Raw genomic sequence first — 24,777 nt, 5'->3', positions numbered from 1 at the left:
GCTGTTTATTGAAATGAATGATGAAAAGCTTGCGGAAAAATTTTTATTTAGATTTTTTTTCTTTCCATTTTCTCGCCTGCTTTGCTTTTTCTTTTCTATTTTGTTGTTGGGAACAAAAGAAAATTTCTGAGAAAATAAATAATGGAAAAATTATTTTTCCACAACTTTTTTTCCCGCTTCATTTGCAGTTGACACACAAGCTGAATTGAAAGACAGTGAAAGTGATAAAATGGTATAAATTTCCTTTGGGCATCAACAGAACAAATTATGCGGAGATCATACTGTTGACTCAGTCGGATATTTTCTTGTGCTTCGCTTTCTTTTTCTTTTCATGGAAATTATTTATGGCAGAGTTGTCAGATATGTTGGTGCCTTAGGAAAGGTGGTTAGGAGTGTCATGGGAGCTTTTGCATTTGTTTAGGAACAGGTGCGTAGTCAGAAATGTTTATTGGAAAAGGGGCATGTGAGGATAAAGGGCTAAGTGCGGATGAATTTGGGTCATGAAAATCCTAAGCATATTGAAGAATATGGCTCAAAAAGAGGAGTTTGATACCTCCGTCCCTACCTGCCTCTTCGATACGCTCTATCTGGGTATTGACTTAATCCTAGGAATTTAGTCTGTCTAGGCAAATAGCCAATTTTTGAATAAAGTAAGGTAAATAATAAGATCTATTGCGAGATGTGACTATACAAAAACCATGTTTATATCAAGGTTTGCTCTATAAATTGTCAAAATTTTGTGATTTCCTTAAGATAAAGGCAATTATTGATTTGTGCCTTTGGCAAGAAATCGATAAGTCATGACTCGAATTATTCCATTCATGCTGCCAAAATCAATAATATCCAATAACTTTAAGTAATTTCCTTTGCTTGTCGTACAGAATAACTTTAATTTGATAACTTTAAGTTCCAGCTAACATTGACTCTTAAACTTGAAATTATTCAACATTTCAATCTGGTGTCAATATCTCTAATTCTCTAAACAAACGACCCAATAGCAAAGATCACTTTAGTTACAAAAACAAGGAATCATTTGAGATAACAATGGAAAATGTATCCAAAAAAGCTGACAAAGAAAAGAAAATGGAAAACTTTTAGAATAATTTAAAGTAAAATAAAATAGAAATGTGTTGCTTGGAATAAGATGAAGAAGTGTAAGTTAAGTTATACAATAAGGAATGAAAAAGTAACTTTTATGGGTTCAAGAGAGTGAAGAATATATTTTACCTGTTTCTTAAGTTTTTGTCACTAGCTGTGTTTTGAGAGGATTCTTTATTCATGAATATGTTAACCCGAGTAGCAGATGTTAGGAAAGGATTTTTGAAAATGAATTTATAACTTATTACGTTATAAAAAACAAATTTCTAGACCCCCTCCCTCCTCGTTACAAAATGTCCATGCATAAAAAAAATTGTTTAGGCTGTTACAAAATCATAGACCCCCTCCCCCCTAAAAAGCGAACGTAATAAGTGAAGCTTGTTATTTAAATAATTGTCAAATAAGATTCCAAATAAAGCTCAAACTGCATTTTTACGGTTGACCATTATCGTCAAATTGTCATGTTGACATTGGAATAATTTGTGTAAATCGTTCGGTGACTTGTTGATTTCGGTCTTTAATTATTGAACACCGACCTAGCGATCAAACTTTGTCACATTAAAATCAATTTCGCCACAAATTCTTGGAAAGGGCATGTCACAGAAATCGCTAAAAATTCGGACCCAAGACGACTTGATTCTGGTTAAAGACTGGGTTTCATCGAATTTAATCTAGAAGCATGCTGATCAGGGACCAAATTTTCAGTCATTTCTACGCCGTAGGTCTTTCGGGCTCTTATTGGAGCACAGGAAGACAATATTTTATTATTATTATCTGTTAACTGTATCTAGTCTAGGCAGTGTTTGGCAAAACTCAATATCGTATTGGATTTTTTATAAAACCAGACGATACGAATTCATATAAAGTTTTAGTCGACCTTAAGTTGAATTTTTTAACTGACTTTTTATCTTAAGATAAGATAAAGAACGTAAAGTCTGAATAAACTATCATTCACTCTTCGGGTATGGTAATAAATGCAAAACTGTCATATTTTATGCAATTTTCTATGCATTTTCCTTATCCAACGAATTTTACAAGTGCTTCCATTTGTCTGCTTCTCTCAAACTTCTCCTTTATTCTATGGATAACCAGCAAAGACTATTTTAATGAAAGGATTATTGAATTTTTTTGAAGTTTATAATATTCTATTCAACATCCAGAAAAAAATGATTTATATCAATAACCTTTTTAATCTTTCAACAGAATAATGTCTTTTTTCAACCTTCTTTTCGTCATGGACTGCTTATGCCTATAAATTCTCATGTCCTCATCACATTTCAACGTTTCATACCATACAACTAGGCGAAAATAATCTCGGATTAAAAAGTTTTATTAACTTGGAATGAAAGAGTAGAAAAAAATCATAAGAAAGCTCCTTTTATGCTTCGTTGAGTTCCAATTTTCATTTCCTCTCAGTTTTTCCCCCTTTCATTTCGACGATATGGTTAAATATTTTCGGGTATTGGAAATAAAGGAAGAAGAAGAAGAAGAAAATAAAGAAATTATACAATTCAGTAGACCAGAAATTTATGAGCCGTTCAAATGATAAGACTGAATACATATCAACTAAATTTCTTTCGATTCCGATACGATACTCATTTCTTTTTCTTTCAAGCAAACTTCCTGTTAGTTATCATTGTTTCGAGAAAAAAGTATACACTATACACACAAGTCACAATGAAAACCTGACTTGAATTGACGATTATTGTTGAACAAATCGTGCATATTTTGAGATCGAGTCATGGTACAATGTTGAGGAATCGGTACGGTAGTGTGTAAGGAAAGCAAAGTGGGATGAAATTTATAGCTTAAACAGAGGAGAATAACGAGCGCTCAAAGATAAACGTCTGAATGAGAATAAAAAATTGAGCATTTAAATGCATAAATATTCTTTTTTGTCCTACTTTTCTTTTGTTGTTGTGAATGAATTAAATAAGGTAGTGGGTGATGTGATTATATGAGATTATTGCGCATATTTTTTCGTGATTTATTAAATACAGGTTGATGTGGGAGTTGCTTAAAGGTGATGTTTATTTTGAATTTTAGTTTTAAATCTACTTCCAATGAGGGATTGGAGCTGTCCAATCACATCCCCGAATGGACAAAAACCTATTATAGCTAATTAAAATTAAGCTAATGCTTAGTTAATGACTAGTTTTAACGGTTCTTTATCCATTTGGGATCTGTATTATCAAAATTATTTTTTCTAGTTCCACACTTCTGACCTAAGCTCTATATGAGCTTTCTCAAGGTAGCTTTTGTCTAAATCGGATTCCGTAACTCTAGTCACTTAGTCTGGATTGATTCAGAAACCTTTATGTACCTTTTATATCATTTCATATATATTTGCACAAAATGCTTGAGTCTCGGGTATGATAGAAAGGAATGAGAGAAAGGGTATCTGATTTGACTGGTCATATCAGTAGATACATCCTTGCTATTCTCCTATATAACATACACATTATTGTCCAGGAATCTCGGATAATTTTTAAATACTTCCAAAAATTGAAATTTTCAGTTTTAGGTCAATTTTTTTGGTTCCAATATTTATCCCGATGGACGGGATAATTTTTATTCTATTATATTCTGAGGAGAACTCTGTAGCATCAGACAGACAAGATCAACCACTCATTCTTACTTACTTTGCTGACGGTACAGTACAATTGTGGTCCCTGGCCTCCCTTAAATGTTGCCTGAAACTGTCCCTATCGCTGACTACCGCTTTCTCATTTCCAATACAAAAAGCATCTTCCCTCAGCAAACAGTAATCAATTACATTTATTTGCATTCTTAAATAGTTAATCAAAGAACTCAAACTGTACATTACGCAATCCAAAAATGTTTTAAATCAAATAAAGAATGCATTACAGCATTAACATTATTCAATGAATTCCAAACAAAGTGGATTTAATATAAATTCAATTACTGAAAAGTAACAAAGTAGAGTCACAGCATACAATTTAATTCTCACCCCTTATTTATTTTCAAAAGCTTGCCGAGCTGAGTTGAGCTGCTTAAATTCATTTAATTTTCATTCCATTTGATTTTCTTCTTCATTTCATAATGCAATTGATTAATGTATATACTATGTGAGTTAAATGTAGTGCAACAGAATTAAATTAGAAATGCATGAAGCGTGCTGCTGACTTCAACTATTCAATGAGATGGGAAACGTAGTAAAAGGTTAAGCATTTTCATCCGTATAATGAAAAACAAACATCATGAAGTGGAAAATTAAATAGAATTTAAAAATACAGAATAAAAGTAGTGTAGCTCCTTTGTGCTACATGTAATGCTAAATGCAACTAGTTCAAAATGTCGAGGATGTTCACACTTTAGCAATGATTCACATGTCGGACATGCATTAGATCCTAATTGAAAATGAAATGAGCATTTTAATGATAATGCAGAATTTTTAATTATGAAATTATATCTCTTCATGCATCATATGACGTTGTATATTATACTGCAATAATGAAATGGACAGTCGTGTATCATAAAGACATGACATACATAATACATCAAAGGATTTTGAAATGTCTTCATTTGATTTGTTGTTGCTATCTACAATATTTCATTTTAAAAATTCAATTTGAGTTTATTCACTTAGGGGTTGTTTGTAAATGATGTTCTGGCATATTGCTTAGTTCTTGGGTCATCTTGCATACATCATCACGTGGCGACTCCTAATATTTGATTTTCATCTCTTCATATTCGATGTTGTGTCTTTTTCTACTGGTTACTCGGATCACAACCACTAAGTGAAGGGACTTTCGAAGTTAAACGAGCTGTGATTAGTCAACCGTATTTCTAGTCATAATCTAGCCATTTGCTTTTCGAGACTGTTGACTAATCGCAGCTTGTATGTTCCTTATAAACTTGACATTTCCTCCTGCAAGTTCCTTAAATCTCATGTTTAAATGGATCTCATGGTCGAGTCCAGATTGTCAGTTGACTCTAAAAAGTGGAGCCTGAATCTAACTGAATTCGGACTTTAAGTCTAGTGGATTCTGGACTCCAAAAAATGGAATGCGGACTTCACTGGGTCGGACTTTTGAATCACAAATTGTTTCCTTTGGAGCCAAACTTGCTTGAGTCTTGCCAACTTTATCGACTCCCCAACACTATTCTTTTCCAAAATATTTACAACATATTTCTGGAAAACTGCCTGTTTCCTGTTTTTGAATTTTGAAATCAGCTGTTTTCCTGTTTTCAGTTAACTTGTTTCTCAAACTCTAATAACGACCTTAAAAATACCCAGAAACCTTATTTCAATTTGACATCATTTCTAATCGACACTCCGTCAAGATTTTTTCTCTAAAATTTAATTTTCATCACAGATAATCTTTAGCTTATTTTGAATAATTTTCCCATTCCTCAATAAGCATTCACTGACTAAGTTCCATTGAATTTTCCATTTTATCATAAATATTTTGCTTTATTTTCTCCATAATTTTGATAACATAACAGAATTAAAATTGGAATGAAAACAATTCTCAGAAAAAGAAAACTTCAATAAGAAAAATAATAAGCATCAATCCCACATCTTTGGGCAATAATCCAATAAACATCAGTCAATAAATTAAACATTTATGTAAATTTTATTAATGATAAGAAAAATTCATCGTAAGTTGTGTGAATGTCAGAAAATTGCTGATTTAGCATCTAACATTGTATGGATAGACAGTCATATGCATTGGAAGCTTTTGCCTGTCATCAAGATGATAAAGTATATTTTTCTGCACTGTCGTCTGTATTCAATTGTGCTTTTTTTGATTAATTCAAAGAATCAACTCCAAAAAGGAGATTGAAAGCTGAGAACCAAGCAATTTGTTCCATAAATAAAGAGCAGAATTTTCGAAATAAGTGGAATAAAGAAGAGCAACATAAATCGTTGATGGTGCCAGTGATGAAGCAGAAAAAAGGGTCATAGTAAATATCTTAAGCCTCTTCACGCGTACTTACGGCAATTTGATATTTCAATTACGATAGGGATCAATAAAAGGTTGTGTGATTGAGCACAAATTGATGCGCTTATGTTTGCCATGCAATCATCGATGGACAATAAATTTTGGAGACCGTCTTTGTGCACAAAAAGTACTTTCCGGTCACATACCATAAAAAATTCAGTCATTCTTGTCATGGAAAATCACACTTTTTTGAACAATTTTTTTTTCTAATCTACTTAGTTCCTCATCTTATTCTACAGCTAATGATGGCTACAAATTTTTATTACAAAACTTTTCTGATTAAAATTTCCTTGTTGGACTTTTTTTTCGACACGTTTTCCTTTTCTTCGTAATTCTCATTACATTTTCTGTTTAATGAGTAGCTTGATATGGACCCAAATGTTCCACAATCTTTCTTTAGAATTTTATTGAACTTCATTTTTGAAGGATGGTTGAATTTTGATGTCCAGTTTGGGTAATTTAATGGGAAATGAATAAGGATATTATTTTGCTTATTTTCTTTGGAAATATAGCATGATAAAGCATAGCTTAAAATGTATTCAAATGTCGCGTGCATTCGAATACAGTGTTAAATGCTGAACATTTGCTTTATAATCATTTTTTAGAATGTTAACTCAAAATGCATTGGACAGAAAGCTCAGGTGATCAAGTTTTTCATTTTTGTCACTTGTCACCTGAGCTGTCCGATTAGGGATGTCATACCCAAATCTTAAATTGTACTTTAAATCCTAAAAAAATTGAAACCTGATTCATCTAGTAATAAGTCGAATGATGCAGAAATGTTTCATAGGACTGGATGCTTTCAATGAGAGCTTAAATGTGCTTTAAAATTTACTCCACTAAAAGGGGTCAAGAATTGGCATTTAGATTTGGATTTGAGGTATTCTGGTCGTAAAATCACTTTTTCTCTAGTGATACGAGGGGTAAGTTTCAGGACTTGGTTTTGACACAACCATGTTCAATCCCGCTCATATCCTTTAAGATACACAAGACACTAAAGACTATCTTTACTGAATTTTAAAGTTTAGAACAAAAGAGACATCAATTCTGACAAGACTAACAAAATTCTTAGTTCTTTTACATATTCCATGGCATCTCTGAGAAAAAAATACTCTCTAGCCACTCATCTCTTTACACAATCTCATACTCTATATTTTTTTATCGTTCTCAATGTCAGTCTAAATAAAAAGGACTCATTATAATGGTAGTAGTGGGTCAAAATGAGTTTTTTTTCCTGTTGAGTCTTTAAATATGAAGAATAATGACGAGATTTTAGGATTCTGAAAGGATAATTTTAAATGGCTTTCATTAAATCTGCTTGATTTAGGATCTACCTTTTGTAAACTAATTCATCCTGAGATAATGGCTGTTTCGGACAATAATTGTTGTAGTTTTTGGGTTGAATTGTAATTTCCATCTTTAATTTATGGCCGTTTTCCATACATTTGTTGACAGTCTGAAATCCTTACGAAATTTATTAAAGCATTAAACTGTCAGATTTGTAAACGAAAACAACAAAGTGTTTACCAACTCTAAGCTCCATTCACATGTTTGCACGTGTTTGGCTTATTCAAATAAAATCATCAACAACAATATGTGCTCATTTGCGTGTGCTGCAAAGTTTTTTTTGTTTAATTTGTAGATGATATGATGATTCTATGGAAACATAAGCACGAGCACATACGTTATCATGGAAGTTCGTTTGAATTTTAAAATTACAATTTGAATTAATTTTATTAAAGAATTTTTCTTCTTCCTTACTTGCTACCTACAAAAGATCTTTTTTAAATTTAATTGAAAGAAATTCTTCTTGTGTTTGAATTTCCTTTTGTTGATTACTTTTGTTTACTTCCTTTCAAATATTTCAATTAAAAATAAGCAAAGCATCTTTTAATTTCTTAATTGCTTAAGATAAACAAATGAAAATACTTTTAATTCGTAGAATTGTAAACAGGATTGTTTAAACATAATAGAATCTCAACAGAACTTTGGGCCTGATTCGGATTATATTTTAGCAAATTTTCTTGGATTCTTCCAAATTTTTGACAGCAGTTGGTCGAATTTTCTATAGAATTATGCCAAACTTCTTGTCTCTTGTTCATTATTCGGTAAAAAATTAGAGAAAATTCGGGGAATTGCGGGGAATTTCAATAGAAAATTTGGTAGAATGTGACAAAAAGGACTGGAAATTTAACAGAAATTAGCACAAAAATCAATGTTGCTAAAAATTTGGTCAAATTTTGTCGAAATTTTGAAAGAATTTGTGAGCAAAAGAAGACGGAAATTGCCATAACTACACAACAATGCAAATTTTTGTCAGAAAAAATTCTCTGTCAAAAATTTTCCAGTGAAATCTTCAAAATTCGGCCAGTGTCCTGCAATTTCCTATAGGACAATGAGCATATTCAAACTAAATGAGTATGCTTATGGGATATTTTATGATCCTATTCATGAGCATACTCCTCATGGATTATTTAAGAGTTAATGGCGATTTCCGGAGATAATCTCTCTAAAATTCATTCGAAATTCGTTCTTTATTGCTCCAAGAGATCCTCAATTACCTAGTAAATATTATTTATTATCATTCTCAATATTAAGGCACTTACATGTAAATTCAGTAAACACAAAACATTTCCAAATAACAAAAGTACTGAAAATATCACACAACATTCCCAAGAAGGAATACAAAAATTCACTGAAATATTTGCCAATTAATTCTTTCGCATATCAACTTTTTTAAACTGAATCAAACTTTTTAACATTTATCAAAAAATATATAAGATGAATCTATGGCAACATAAAACTCGGCGTATTTTCATGCCTCAGGAATTCAAAATCATGAGAAAAAATTTTCTTGTTATTTGATTTTCCCCTCGAGATGTGAAATAAGTAAGAAAAAGAGCTCAGAATCTTCGCTTATTCAAATTGAAACAAATTTTTACATCATAATTTCTTCTTATTGATGCTCATATTTCACAAGTACTCGAGTTTCAATTCAAATATCACACGAACCATATCTGGCGTATTAGAAATACTCGAAAAAAAAAATCCTTTTTTTTTGCCTCATACATGCTTGATTCTATGCGCACAACTTCTTATATCCCGATCGACACAAACTATTCATGGTCGTCAAGTGGCTGCTATATTTCTTTCAAGTAGCTGCTATGTAGCATCCAAGTGACTATTATATGGCATCCAAATGGATGCTTTATGGCGTCTATGTTGCTGCTATATGGCGTCCATGAGGTTGCTATTCGGCGTCAAAGTGACTGCTATATGACGTCCAAGTGGCTGCTATATGACGTTCAAGTGGCTGTTATATGACGTCCAAATAGCTGCTTTATGACGTCCAAGTGACTGATATATGGAGTTCAATTCTCTTGTTGACTGCCATTAAAAATTGTCACTTGGATACCATTTAGGCGCCACCTGGCAACTGCCATGATAAGCTTGTGCTGATCGGGTATTCTTTATTCTTATTCATTTTCCTGGTGATTAACGACTTTTCTCCCTTTTTTCTCTCTTTACAGATATACATGTATATTCACGACATTCCAAAGTGATATTCATCATAAGAAAAATTTTCCAGGTGTCTTGTTGCTTGCTGTTGAACAAAAAGCTTAATTTCTGAATTCCAGCAAAGCAAAAAATTATTTCATACACTTTGTGGATTCATTTTTGTCGGTCTGTGTGTTTGTAGACAACGATACGCTTCATACGGAACCGCAAATATCTTCTCCGTTTATCATTTTTCACCCACATTTACAGCACAATTTGACGAGAATGGAATGAGGATAATATCGAGAAAGTCTCGTGATATATAATATGTAAAAATATAGAAGCAGTAAGACACACTCGTATTTACAACAAGAAATTTGAGGAAAGAGGAAGGAGATGAAAAATTATGAATTATGCTTTCATCATCATCTACATCATGGTGGTGTAATTTAGATATATCTGTCTTTACTACGGACAAGTTAAGATTAAGATAGAAACAAAAAAGGGGAAAAATCGCTTAAAACCTTTGGAAACTTTTTTTAGGTAATGATGAGATCTTGTAACTTGATTAAATATTTGAAATGTGAGAATGTGGATTTGAAATTTGATATGAATGGGAGTCTGACGTTTTGTTGGAAATTGAAGTGATTTATTCAAAATCTGTCAAAATTACTCATCAAAGCTTTGAAGTAAATTTTAAAATTGTTCTCGTACTTCCACACTCTGTGAAATTGCCAAAAACTCAGCATTTACTCATCAAGACTTGATAAAATTTCATGGAATCTGGCCTGGAGTCACAATCACGATGAGCTCTTCTACACAGAATGCCATTAAGGATGAATTATGACTGTTATTGATTAGTTTTGAAATACTAAGCCAGAATGGCACAAGTCAACTAACAGATTCGACTTAATCCAATTCCAGCCACTTTAATTCTAAAGGTAATCAAATGTATTTGCTTCTGTATTAATCTTAAACCATTGAGTCGTTCGATAGATTATATACAATCTAGCTCATACCTGCTGAATGCCGTTTATGTCTCGAATTCCCATAATGTTCAAGTGGAAATAAAATAAACATGAAGCTAGCAATTCATCGATTTTTTTCACTTCTTAGAGCAAAATGCAGTTTAGAATCTATTCAAGATAAAGTGGTATTGATCATAGTAAAGAATACGTTCAATGATGTTCCACAACAGCAAATAAGGTTTCATATTCCGATAAGGACAACTTCTCTTGGCTATTACAACTTGCATAAGCTTTTCGCCAATTCAGCTTTTGACACATTTAAAAATATGCCTTAATGATATGCTATTGACAATGTCAACAGCATTATTGTGACCAATTTTCAAGTCAATAAGTTAGAACTCAACTTTAATTTTCCTAACAGAAAGTGAACATCCTTATATGTTATCAAGAAAAGCTTACGTGATGCTCATTCTCGATTAAGGTTTAGAGATTTATATTCAAATTTCACTGGAGCCTTAGTCCATAATGATTAGAGTGAATTCCAGTTTCCCTAACAGACATAATCACCTAAATGAGCTTATTGATTACAAAATTGAGCATGATTCATATCAATAATTGAGCATCCTAATGAGTATGCTCCTTGTCGATTTGGATTTACAAACTAATTTCTTAAAGAATTCCCTAAAAACCTTTAATATTTTAATAAACACTTCACTGTTAAGCTCAAGCATTTTAAAAAAAGCTCAAGCATTCTAGACTAATTTTCAATTACTCGGCCATAACAATCATGAAAATGTTTATTAAAAATTCATTTCTTCTTAATTTGTTTCCCAAAAATATGGCAAAAATATAAATAATGTAATACAAACTTCATAAAAGTTATCAGAAGGAAAATCTCCTGAGCCATAACAAAAAAACATTCCATAACAAACAATAACCGTCAATCAACAAAAAATTTCTCTCAGGCTTCTTATTTTGTACATTTATGGCTCCTCAATTCAAACAATGAATTGAGCATTTCTCAACACGATGAAAGCCTCAACTCCCATTCATAATAGAAATTGTTTGTGTGGGTACGATGAAAAGTTTATTGTTCATGAATAGCTTAAGTGAATTTATTTGTTCTCCCTTTTTTTCCATCAATTTACAGTGTAATTCACCCACACACATTTGCATCCCAAAGATTTATTTACCAAGGATAAAATGTACTCGCTTGATGTGTGACATCGACGGCAAAAGGAATTTGAAAGTTAAACACGCGTTTTTGTCCTTATTTTTCAAACAACAAGGTGGAATAAGAAGAGGAACTAGCATCATCACATTACAAAGTACACATGAAAAATCTCTTGAATTCCCATGAGACATCATGAACCAGAATACAATATATTTTCTTTAAGTAAAGTAATAACAAATTGGAAGTGATTTATCACCATATTGAATGTCAACATCATTTTAACATTTATTTTTGTATGTATATGTGTGTGTGACTCGCAAGTATAGCGAGTCAGGGAACAATAGCTGTAATAATATAGCACAAAAAAATAATATAATAAATTTTAAGGGTAAAGGATGTATTGTACATGTAATGAACGCAATCAATGGATGTTAAATGATCGTAATTTGTCATCATCAATTGCAACATTGCCGCGTAAATCTCATGAAAATTTAGCTGGTAAGAAATCAGCCTTAAAGCCACCAAATCGTCCAAGTACGACACCAAAAAAGACAGTAAAGACAATCGATAATCGTCTTAGTCCACGTTCATCGACACTGCCACGTTCACATTCTCGTGCACGACCACATGTTGCGACAATATTTAATAATGAACATCAACGTGGTAGGCGACAAAGTGAAGTGATTCCGTGACATCAAAAGCAATCAATAGCACAACAATGCACATGTCGTAGTAGTTGTTATTTTTGTAATTTAAATTATCCTAAATTTCCACAAGTATCACAACTGAGTGCATCGACAAATGCCTTGGGTTATTATTTTCCATATTCAACATTATCATTAAATAATCCTGCAAATTACTGCCAACAGTCATCATCACAATTTAATAATTCAAGTCAATATTTATTTGGCAATCAACAACAGCAACGGCAATCAACAACACAAGTGCATTCAGAACTTCCGTTAATTAATTCACAACAGCATCATCATTCGATGATTAATTTAAAATATAGCAATAATAATCAATCGGAAAATATTAATTCAGATAATAATTTAGAGCCATTAATTAACGAAAATTCATCATCACCAACTATGTCTAATTCACCTGTTCCTGAACCTCCTGCGCCACCACTTAATCCACATTGTGCACGTTGCCGCTTTACATCGACTATTTGTGCAACGGTTGTATCAAATGGTAATCTACATCGACATTCGAATGTTGGAAGTAATCCACATTTACATCAACAACCTGCAAATATCAATTTTGGTTCAACAACAAATACAAATGTTGCTGCTGCTGCTGTTGCTACTGTTCCATATACGGGTGAGTGACAAATTTTTTTATTACTTTTTTGGGATGAATCGATATTGTATGGACAATAAAATAGACTAAATGATATAGCGATGTTTACGAGATCTGGGAAATGCGAACAAATCGGATGTTTTGGATGAAATTGGGTATAAAATGCTCTGATTCAAGGAGTCATTAATTGGGAATTTTGTTATCATCCCCGGAAGGTACACGACTTAGAAATGGCCTTACGCTCAGCTTCAAGCTAGTGTGTCTCTGACCTTAAACCAGATTTAATTAAATTCAGCTTCAAATCAGAGACAAGTCAATCTAATGCCGAATATTCAGCCATTTCTGGACCATGTGCTATCCGGGATCGTCTTGTGCTTCACTTGTTTGATCAAACCCACATCGATCCTCATTATGTACTTAAAGTATAGACCTTATAAGTGAATGGCCCGAACAGACGTTCATTTAGGTGAGGTTGCTCATTGTCTGTTAGGTTGACTTCATTTTTTAATTGATAAATCTCCGACAATAAACTCCCGGAAGCGTCAAAACACCACGTAATAAGTCAACGTCCCCAAATCAATCAAAATCAATGTTCATTACAACGATAATAGACAATAAAAGCTCAGATGTTCCAATTTTCCTACAGAAATTTTCAACTTTAACCTTTTTCAATTTTCACAACAAAATTCATCATCATTTTAATTTAAAAAATTCTCTTTGATGTCATTCACGTTTCGTAAACATTAAAATGAAGCTTCATCAGCAAAATCGCCAACAAATTGTTACTAAGCGAGTGTCAGTGGATGTAAAAACGACTTGAAATTTCCGCTTCTCAAAATAATGAAATACACAATAAACAGGACTTGAAAAATTTACAACAGAGTTTCGTTATTTACTCGCAAAATTAAAAATCGTCACTGAAACTGAAATGCTTCACGTAGATAAAATTTAAATTATCCTTCAGGGTACGTTTGGAAGTAACGTGACGCTTAGGGAAAACTTGGTCTAAACTTTTGCTATTGAGTCCAACTTTTAGGTTTCTGTTTTTGTTTCAAAATATTTTGCCGGGAGTAAAGCTCAAAGTCTACTCAAATTTGTATGGATTCAGTTTTTCCACACAATTACGGAATCGGCTTCGAGCTCGGGCTGGGAAGAAGGGAGTCCTGAAAAAGCTATTCTTAGCGTTACGTTATTCCCGAACGTTCCCCTCGCAACTTTATTTGATCACATTTCTCTTCATCTTGTTTTCCTGATATTAAATGTTTCTCATTGCATGAGATGGAAATGCCAAATCAAGAAACGCAAGAATCGGATATGTTTTTAAAGTTTTAACGTGTATTTACTGGTGCAGGAATAAATGAGTTGAGGATGTGAATGAATGAGGAAAAATAACTGAATGCTAGAAGAGGAGTAGGTTATAGAGTGAGTGTTAGGTTTAACAGTTAATGGTTAAAGCGCAGTTTAATGTAGATTTTTGAGATTCTTTGGGTTGTTAATTAGTGGATCAATTAGAACATGATCTGGGAGGAGTTATGGAAACATACTCACATTTCTCATAGTCTTTAAATTCCATCAGTTTTGTATGAAGCACCTGATTCGGAAGACACAATGTGTAGAAATGCCCGATAATCAGGCCCTCAGATTCTTCAACTCCAAGCCAGATTCGATGAAATTTGGTTAAAGTTAGAGTCAAATCGACATGGGTCCGGATATTTGGGCATTATTATGCAATGTGCCTTCTTGATGATACACCTGAGTCTGGTCAACCTCCTATGCCTAGACCAATCTAAATCACTGTTCAAATCTGAATCTTCCACTAAGTATATGACAAGTTCATGACTCACAGCTTATTTTTGAGCTGCCATACATCATGATTCACTTGAGCAACACCTAAAATGATTGTCAAGAAAATTCAGCAATCAAATCAGACATGAAATCGAGAAAACAGAATAAAAACTAGAATGACGAACTTTTTTCTCTTTGATTGCGATTAATAAACACGCCTGACAGCTAATTTATGTGTCAAATGAACAAAAAAACGAGAGACTTATTCTCACATAGCTTCATCGAAAACAAGAAAGTTGCCAGTGAATGAAAAAAACATTTAAATTTCACCAGTCGAGTCGCAACAGGAGGAGTTGAGTAAATTTTTTTAAAACTTTTATTACATTTTTCTTCGTTTTGTTCCTTATTTTTTTGTGGAAATGTTTGTACTGTTCTCTTTTTTCACATCATCTCGTCTCGACATGCCAGCCTCGCCTTAATGAAAAATATGTCAGAAAAGGAAGGAAAGAAGAAAAATTTTTGCAGATGTTTTAAAACTCATTTCTTAAATTCTACGAAAATAAAAAGTTCTGATTAATGTGATTAATGTGACATTAAATTGCTTTTGAGAAAATAAGGAAACTATGGATTGTGTAGGATGGTGATGGAGTAGATGAATGGGAGACTTAAATGCAGTTTTTGAGGTAATTTTGTATTAATTGAGCTTTTTACAGAATTATATGTGACTTTTGAAATTAATTAAAAAACTCGGTCGAGTGTGCCTACCTAATAGACCAGTGGTGGCCAACCTATGAACCGCGAAACACTCCTGAGTATCCGAAAATTCTTGGAAATGTTATGAACTGTATGTGGTTTCAGTTCACTTTTACCACCAAGATGTGTCACGAAAAATAAAACGTTGTGCACCACTGTAATAGACCATAAACATGAAACTGAATGGTCTGTGTTGCTGCTTATTTACAGCAGAGGCGACGCCTTTCAGGGGGGTTTGTTAAAAGAGGTAGGTTCATATCCCCAACCACCACCCCTTTCCTCACCAGAATACTCCTCCAAAGATAACTGTATTTGAAAATGTCCTCATAAATAAGCAGCTCTTAAAAACTCCAAAACTTCACCTTATAATTCCAAACAATTATAACCTCTAAGCCTGCCTTTAAAAAAACTTAAAACTAGCAGTTATGAAAGACCAAAAACTTTTCTAACAGGAACTTAATTACTGTCGGAAAACTTGAATGTTGAACTTTCAATTTAGAATCTCCAAGGTGTTCTTGATCACTTTATCTCACTTTCTCCCATCCTTATTTTCCCTTCTTCCCAGGCCTCTGCCTTTAAATTGTGTTAAAGTAATAAAAAAGAAAGTTTTTATGCTGAGCTCATCACACACAATGAAGGGCATCTCATAAAATCTACTTTAAAGGAATTTTCTTTTCGATTATCTTTAGATTCGGCTTCTTGCTCTTATTTTCGCACTAGAATTCTACGTGTTGTTTTCGATGCCCGTTCAACCGCAATATTTTATTATAAATAAGACATAAAAAAAGTTTTTCTTTTCTTTTCGAGCACTTTTGAGTTATGGCATCGCATTATGGAATAGAAAAAAAAAATATTTTAGAATAAATAATGTGGGTGGATGTGGGTTATGTGGATAAAGCGCATTTTAGATAAGCTTTTCTTTATTAAGTATTGATGATGTAGGGGATCAAGAATTCAATTTTCATAGCTAGGTTACGAATAAATTTAGACTCTGTTTCAATCTACAGTGTGCATGACATGATGCTTTTGGGTTCGTTCTATCAATATTCCATTCGTATAGCAATAGGTAGTTCCTTTCCGATTTTTCACTTAATTGAACATTTTAATCTTGGATTTCGTCTTAGCCCCATACAATTAAGCTATTGATGTATCTGTATATGGTTTGATTTGAACTGCCAATCTTCGAAATATTGCAGCAAATTTTAGTCAAGTGCCTTGTCGATTATCTTTCAGAGGTACAATTGCTTATCTCGAGCACCTCTATCTCCTCTAACAATCAAATTGATGATACATGGTAAATACTCTAGTCATAAAAATGATTTAGTGTCAATCTCTGATAAAAAATCATTGAAACGGTTTAGTTGAAGATTCATTAGACCTCAAACAATCCTTTCTTTCCAAATGCGACATCTAATGTCTTATGGATCTTATAGTATTGAAAAAGGAAGGGTCTCAGACTACACAAATTCTCAAAATCCTCTAAAAACCATTTAAATAGCTCTTCCTAGAAATCACAGTATCTGCTATTTACTAGCTTCTAGGAAGGTATTGCTAAAATGTTTCAGCAACATCCACATATTATGAGCTGTGTAGCTTTGTACCAATCTGTCAAAATTGATCTCAATTTTTTTCTCTAAAAAATACAACATAATCTCTTCTGTCTTTATTAGAGATTTGATCATAAAAGCTAGAAATTTTTCTAAAAAAAGATGAATTGGTACTATAATCTGAACTTTTTTACTACAGTTTGCCAACTACTGTTATTCCTACTACTAAATACTTTAGAAATATTTTTCATAACGTAATTCCGAAGAGTAAAATATTTTTTTTTTTTCATAATATAAAACCAACCGTTATTTAAATCATAAGGATTATCAGGCGAAATATGGTTAACAGCCACAAATCTAAAGCAAAAGTTGAAGCCACAAAATAAAAAGTAGAAGAAAAGAAACTAGAAGAATGAAAAATGGCTCTAGATGAATTTGAATACTGTTGACTTCATATTTTTTTTGTTCTGTGCAGTGCATGAAAATTCGGATCAATGAGTCGATATGGATGAGAAATATGAAAAGTCTTAAAAAAGTTTCATTCTTCATTTTCTTCTCGATAAGACATGGACAAGAGATGACTCTCGAAAGGTTCATAAATTTATCATCCTTTCTTCCGAGCAGCATAATGTAGTGAATTGTAATTTCTGTCATAAAATTGGGTCTGAGTCGAAATCGGCCTTCATAGTGTCGTCAGGGTATGTTTGCATCTTGCCGTTAATACTTTGACGCATCCCTTAATAGACAAAGAGAATGTCCTCGAGAGCTTGATCACCCTTAATATACTAGATGAGCATTTTCGACAGTTTATACTGCTCTTGAATACACGCTCTTTGCTTGCTAAAGACCGGTACCCTACCAACCACATTGTGCTGTTCGGTTCCATTTTTCATCCTCTTCAAACCATATCTGCCCATACATATAACAATTTTTTTTTTGTTAAACAATATATTTCCCATAATTGGCTTACCATTGGCATTCAAAACTTTCAACTATCTGACCCTTGTGTTACATGCCAGAGCTCAACAAGCCACTCTTATTTTTTACTGTAGGATGTGCAATTTATCATACTTAATGATCCATTAAAACATTTTTGATAATCATCAGATATTTATATACATTAGAGAGATAATTAAGAATACATATTGTTGAAAATGAATATGCTTTAAAGATTGAGGAAAAAAGGATGAATGGATAAGTTTAGGTAATTCTTTACAGATAAAATGATCTCTGTGGGAAAGAAAGGGAAAAGGAAAAACTTTTTTGGAAATTTTCTATTGTTAAGTAATTTAGTTAAGGCAAAGAGTTACTGATGAAGCTTATTTGTTTGATGGATAAAGTTGGTTTCTATGACATAGAAATGGAGTTGGAAGTAGCTGTGTCATAGTCAAAAAAGGTATTGACAGAAGTTTGCGCTTTGGGGACCAATTATCAAGGGACAGAATTTTGGGTGTAACTAGTTAAAATAGCTCGTTAGACATGACTGTCAAATGGAATCAGAATTCTAAATTTCTAAATGGCAGAGCGTTGGCCTTACGTGTCAAAGATCCTGAGTTCAATCTCAGCTCATGTCCAATTCTCAAAACTATTTTTCAATTTTATCATTCTAGTTACGAAGCTCGATTCGTGTGCTGGGTACATTTTTGAGGTATATGGCACATAATATGTCTCCACTGTTAGATATACAAGGATATACTAGTATTTGGATGATTTTCTTTACGAAATCTTGCGCACACGAATTGTAACTGGGGTACATTACAGGGTACATTAAGTCTTATGACGTACACGTATCTTTACAATGTTCAGAGCCTACAAATGGTTGGGATCCCACCATAAACTGTAGGTCTAAAGGATGTTGAATAATAAATTTTGAATTTTTAGTATGGAAATAAAAATGTACGAAAGTTTTCGGAATTTTATCTCGAAAACTCCCAGGAAATTGAATAATTTTTGTACAAATATGAAGATAGGGGTAGACTTCAAATCCTCACTCTCCTTGATGCGCCCTTAGATAAGCTTCAAGAGATTGTCAAAATGCCAAGGTTCAAATATTCCAAAAGTGCAGTTCTGTACTTATTGCACTTGTATAGAAAGTATAGTAATTAAAGGTAGGACAGTACTTTACTTTGAATCCTGGTTAAAAGCATTTGCACTTCCTCAAGTCCAACTTCCATTTAGTTACACATTTGAGATCATCGTTAAGTTTAGTATTTGTTATAAAATTTACTAAAGTTCAATTCAAGCTCAATTTAGTTTAAAGTCTATAAATATGCAAATCACAAACAAAATTCAATCAAAAATGTATCTTTAAGAATTTAATTATTCAAATTGAGTGACTTTTCCGACCCAAAATATGTAACACAAGAATCAATATTAAGTGAACTACAACAGAGATTCTTATAGTCGTCAATAAATTTTGCTCCATGTCTCATAAAACTTCACACATGAAATGTTTCATTTACACATATCTCAAATATCTTTTTCCATGTTTTTCATCTCCATCAATTTTTTTGAATTTTGTTGTATGCCTTTTCCCATATTTTATCGTATTGTTATTCAAAAATCTTACTCACTCCATCTATGCCTGTACGTAGGGAACATTGAAATATGAAGAACCAATATTTTCATATTCGGGGATATATGTATGGAAAAATATTATGCACGCACATTTATCATTTTGATGTTTCAAAAAATAAGAATAAAAAAAAACTTTTTTTTTCGTGTCTCTATCTCTCCTCGTTCCTACCATAATTTTTCAAAATCTACAGCATTTGTCTTCATGCCCTACATTCGACTTTTACGTTCGTGTGATGTATTAAAAAATTTGGATAGAATTTTCTTCTTTTTTTTTGGTTACATGATTTTTTTTTGGTGTCCTTTTCTAGAAGGTCACATTTTTCATACTTCTGTTTGTCATCTGATTATTGTGTTTTGTTGGAATTGCTGGAAATTGAGAGTATATCAATTTGATTGGAAACATTTGTCTGATTTTGAATGGGTTTTATTAAAATGATTTTTGATTTATGTTGTATTTTTTGTCTAAATAATGGAGTCAATTTTAAGGCTATAAATCAGAACTTTAAAGCTTCTACTCTGATTCTCTAGTTGGTAAAAGAGCTTATGGGTGACCAAAAATCTCTTGAAAGATATGACTGTTGATACAGATAGTGTTGCATTGGTATTGAAAACCGTTAAATGAAAATCATCGATAGACCCAGATTTGGGCGGCATCTATAGGAGGTCTTAGATCAAAATTGATCTGTACGACCAGCGAAAAAGAAAAAGAAAGGTTCTTTCCGAATAACACAAGTCGGTTGATTGATCTAAAATCCATACCCAGACAAGTCCCAGACCAGATGATTTGAATTGGTGCTTTGTTTGGTTCAAACCGGAGTTTGTCAGAGTCACGCCGGCCTTGGTTGTAAAAAAGGATGCAAATGTCCTTAAAATTCCGGACTAATAGAAGTTTTCGAATGATAAAACCGACTTTAGACGTTCTCTCCCCGCGATAAGGGGTTCACGTATACCCCAGCCAATGAAATAAGTAAGTAACCGATTTGTACTTCACGAACTTTTAAAAAATCAGAAAAAAATCGACAGCATCCAAAACAAAACTTTTATCTCGTCGTATTCACTTTATTTGCTCAAAACTTGTTTGCCGCATACATATTTACTAACTGGTTTCCTGTATGCCACAACAAAAAAAGGAAATTTCACATTTACGGATTTCCTCGTTGTTGAATTTTTAAGGGGACAAAAAAAAAAGTGAAAAAGACAGAAAGAGACAAAAATTTGCGTGGTTTGTTGCCAATTTATGTTGTTTATGCTTAAAAGCATTAATTACAATTGTTTTCACTTTCTTTGTAATTGTTCGAATTTTTGGAAGAAAAATGAAAATAAATGCCAAAAGTAAAAACAGATTTAAGCTTTAAAATTTAACAGAAATGAAGAAAAAACACTTCAAATCTTCATTTTACTTTTCTTCAAATTGTTATTCACAAAAATTGTTATTTAAAATAGATGAAAAATTGTGAGAAATATAATTAATTTTCGTCTATAAGAACAATAAGAGATCTTGTTTCTGTGTGAATAAAAAATAAAGGATTTAGGCAGATAAAAAGCAAATTAATTGAATTATGAAACAAATCTTCAAAAAATATTTCTTCCTCGTGTCTTAATTAAAAAGAAAATTAATTTATGGAGGCTTCAATTTGATTATTTTCAAGGTTTATGATTGAGATGAATTGAAGGGGTTTTGGAATTAAATGATTTTTTTTGCCTAAAAGTAACCTTGATCTTGCTTTGAGGATTGAATGTTGAAATTTTGCTGATAATGAATTAGAATGTCTAAAAAAGTTTAGAGACATATATAAAAGAAGTTGCTCTACGTAAGGGTACATTCAAGCACATTTAAATGGGTCAAATTTTGCTTTTCAATTAATTAAAACGTACGGAAAAAGTTTAGAGACATCACTCCAGCAACTAATAAAAGAAGAGTAGCTACAATCAAAGTTTGACTAGCTTTTAGGTAACTTTAAACGGTTTAAGTGGTAGCCTTAAAAGATCAAGCGTGTATCTCAAATTTTCTACTTCCCATTCCCGAATTTCATCACTTTTCACTTTCTGCCCCATTTATTATAATTCAATTTATGATTTTTTCAACAGCATCAGCATCGCTTAACACTTTCTTGTTATTCTAGATTTTCTCTGAACAAACACTTCAACTTCCATTTTTCCTGCTAATGCAACATTCATTCAATTTTGCTAAAGAAGATTTATAATAATAAAAGTTGACTTTTTTGAGACTGGAAAAAGGACTTTTTGCTTAAACTCTCCTTTTATATTTGAGATACCGCTATGGAGCTACGTCCAAAGCATGTTTTAGACCTGCATGTTTTATCTGCAAATCTCTAATATTTCTTGAGTTTTTGCAATAAAATCGAGCAACAACACAAAATAATATTCCAAGTTAAATGAAACTATGTCGCAATCATTTTTAAATGTATTGTAGCTCACTCAACCATTGCACCATTAATGGCATTAATGCCGACTCAACTGCTTTTTCCCCCAACTCAAAACAACATAGAACAATACTTAAAGTGATTTTGAAGTGTCTTGTTAGCAGTGATTGTGAAGAGCAAATTTATCATTGTGACGAAAAAATCACGATTTTTTGAAATTTTACGGATACAATGGCAATTGTGCCTCGGGTTTTCCACTACATTGATTATTTTTAATTTATATCAATAAAATAATGAAATCGTTTATTTCTGAAAAATATATCAAATTTAATTCCAACTAATCCAAGGATCAAATTTCAAACAACTTTTTTGGTCATCTCCTTTATACCATTTATTATAATTCAATTTATTGTTTTTTTTAACATCATCAGCATCGCTTAACACTTTCTTGTTATTCAAGATTTTTTTCAACAAACACTTCAACTTCAACTTCTATTAAAGGAACAAAAGATGGAAGGCATAAAGAGAAATAACGCTGCTAATGACATCACATTCATTCATGAGTGGTGGATTGTGATCATAAAGAAGATTTATAATAATAAAAGTTGACTAATATATGTAGTTTGTAGCTCAAAGAGGGGGTTATTGACTGGAAATAAAGGATGAAAAATAGAAAAGATCTTTTTGCTAATGGGGAATTTTAGGGTTCGGTTTTAGCACCACAGGCCTGCATTTTCTGCATATTTGAGACAGTGTTTTGAATTTTAGGTTGAAAGGCTTACAGCTTTCGGCTCATAATTGGCTTATAATTCGTCCATAGCTGCAGACCTGCATGTTTTAGTCTTGAGATTTTGAAATTGACTGAAATTTTTCAATATTTTGATGTTGACGTACTGTTAAAGACAAATTTGGGTCCATTTCAGCACAAAATCTAGCAACATTCGTTCCGGATTTCTTCAATGGTCTTAAACTGGTAATTTATATAACATATCTTAAAATTATGTTTAAATCATTCCTAAATGTATTGACTGCTCACACAACAATTGCACCTTTAATGCCATTAATGCCAAATAAAAACTCAACTGCTACACACTTATATTCCCCCAACTCAAAACAACATAGAACAATACTTAAAGTGATTTTGAAGTGTCTTGTTAGGTCCTTAAAATGTATTTCCTCATGTGTCTTATTCTTGTTCATTCTCTCACAAAATGTCACGTATATCAATTTGAAGTGCTCACTAAAGTTTATAAAATAAGTAGAAAAAAATGATGACTTTTTCATCACATACAAAACAAAATGCCTAGCTTGTTATTTTATTTCATTTTTTTTCTATGCTTTTATGTGTTCATGCGAGTGCACTTTTCTATCTGATTGAATTTCAAAGAAAATTTTTTCAATAGAAAAAAAGTTTGTGCTAAAATAAATAAAAATTGAATGAGGATGAAAAATAGGAAAAATCCTTTTTTGAGGCATTAAATGGGGAATATTTAGGTGCAGATTTTAGGAGTGATTATAGAGGTTGAGTTTGTGCGTTTTGTCAATGAAATTTGGTACGTTTTGGTCAAGTAGAAAAACTAGTTATTAACTGGAAGGGTTTGCCCAATTTTAGGGACCGAGACCGAGACCGAGACTGAGACTGATACTGAGACTGAGTATAAGGAAATTCTTCGATGTCTTAGTTGCATGCCTTATTGACTCTAATTCGCTCTATGACTAAATCCAAAAAATATTTTTTACTTCAACATATTCCAATATCTTCATTTAGAGATTTAATGAACTTCCCCCATTTCCATCATTTCATCGATACAAAAAATGCTGAAATCATTTCCATCACTTCAAAGAGATAAATTTCTTTCTGAATAAATTTTAATCAACTTTATTTATTAATTAATCCACAGTCATCATTTTAATTATGTTGTTGTTATCAGAATTTTTTATGGATTGGCGCCCCTTGGATATATGCATCACTTTTATCATTGAAATTTATTATGAGCTTTTCACCTTGAATTAAAGCTTTTATGACTTTTTCAAGTTTATCTGGAAAATATACATTTCATTGATAATTTTTTATTAAGTGAGGTTGATGTCATGTTTGAAAGTTTTCGTGCATTTCGATAGAGTCAGTTTTATCAATCGACATCAATGTACCGAGCGATTACCGAGGAATTCTATGCCACTGGCTTGATCGATTAACCAATTTGTTTTGTTCTAGTGATAGTAATTATGGATTCAGCTGCCTCGTGATAGGAATTCCTTTGACTGGAGACGTGTTTCTTCATATTTTGGCTACAAGATCAATCAGAATCCTATAAAAGTAAGCTAAAATTCTATTCAAAGAATCCCCCAAAAGACAAAAGCTGAGCATGCTCACATACCGTTATGCAAAGCATCATCGCAAAGTCTTGAATCACTTTTTTTTCTGAGTAAATCTGATCATGGCTATATTTTCAAGAATCTTTCTTACAGATAATAATCTCTTAAGATTCATTCCTTGTTGCTACATCTCTTTTGTTGGTAAACATAAATATTTTATAGATTTCAATGCCAAAAAACTGGCACAAAATATTTCAAGCACCTGAAAAATATTTCCCCTTCTAAATAATTTATATCGACATTCAAAAGGAAAGCTGTGAATAAAGCGGAAATCCCAAAATCATATAGCATAATAATCATTATATACTTTTTTTCTTTGGCATTTGAAAAAGATAAAGAAAAGGA

The 24,777-nt window shown here is 32.3% G+C and overlaps 1 protein-coding gene across 1 annotated transcript in view; it reads left to right on the top strand.

Annotated features, from left to right (window-relative positions):
* Positions 1-24,777, top strand: part of LOC139097260 (monocarboxylate transporter 1-like) — a 203,102-nt gene that overhangs the window by 34,315 nt on the left and 144,010 nt on the right. Inside the window, exons 2-3 of the mRNA XM_070649049.1 lie at positions 9,599-10,109; positions 11,685-13,031. Coding sequence (XP_070505150.1) covers positions 12,701-13,031 — 331 coding nt within the window. The 5' untranslated portion in view covers positions 9,599-10,109; positions 11,685-12,700. The remainder of the gene's footprint in view (positions 1-9,598; positions 10,110-11,684; positions 13,032-24,777) is intronic.

This window comes from Chironomus tepperi, unplaced genomic scaffold (genome assembly GCF_022539635.2).
Source record: "Chironomus tepperi strain 1889 unplaced genomic scaffold, CSIRO-AGI_Ctep_v1 contig_418, whole genome shotgun sequence".
Lineage (NCBI taxonomy): Eukaryota > Metazoa > Arthropoda > Insecta > Diptera > Chironomidae > Chironomus > Chironomus tepperi.
The sequence above is the reverse complement of the archived record's forward strand: the minus strand, read 5'-3'. Positions and strand labels throughout refer to the sequence as shown.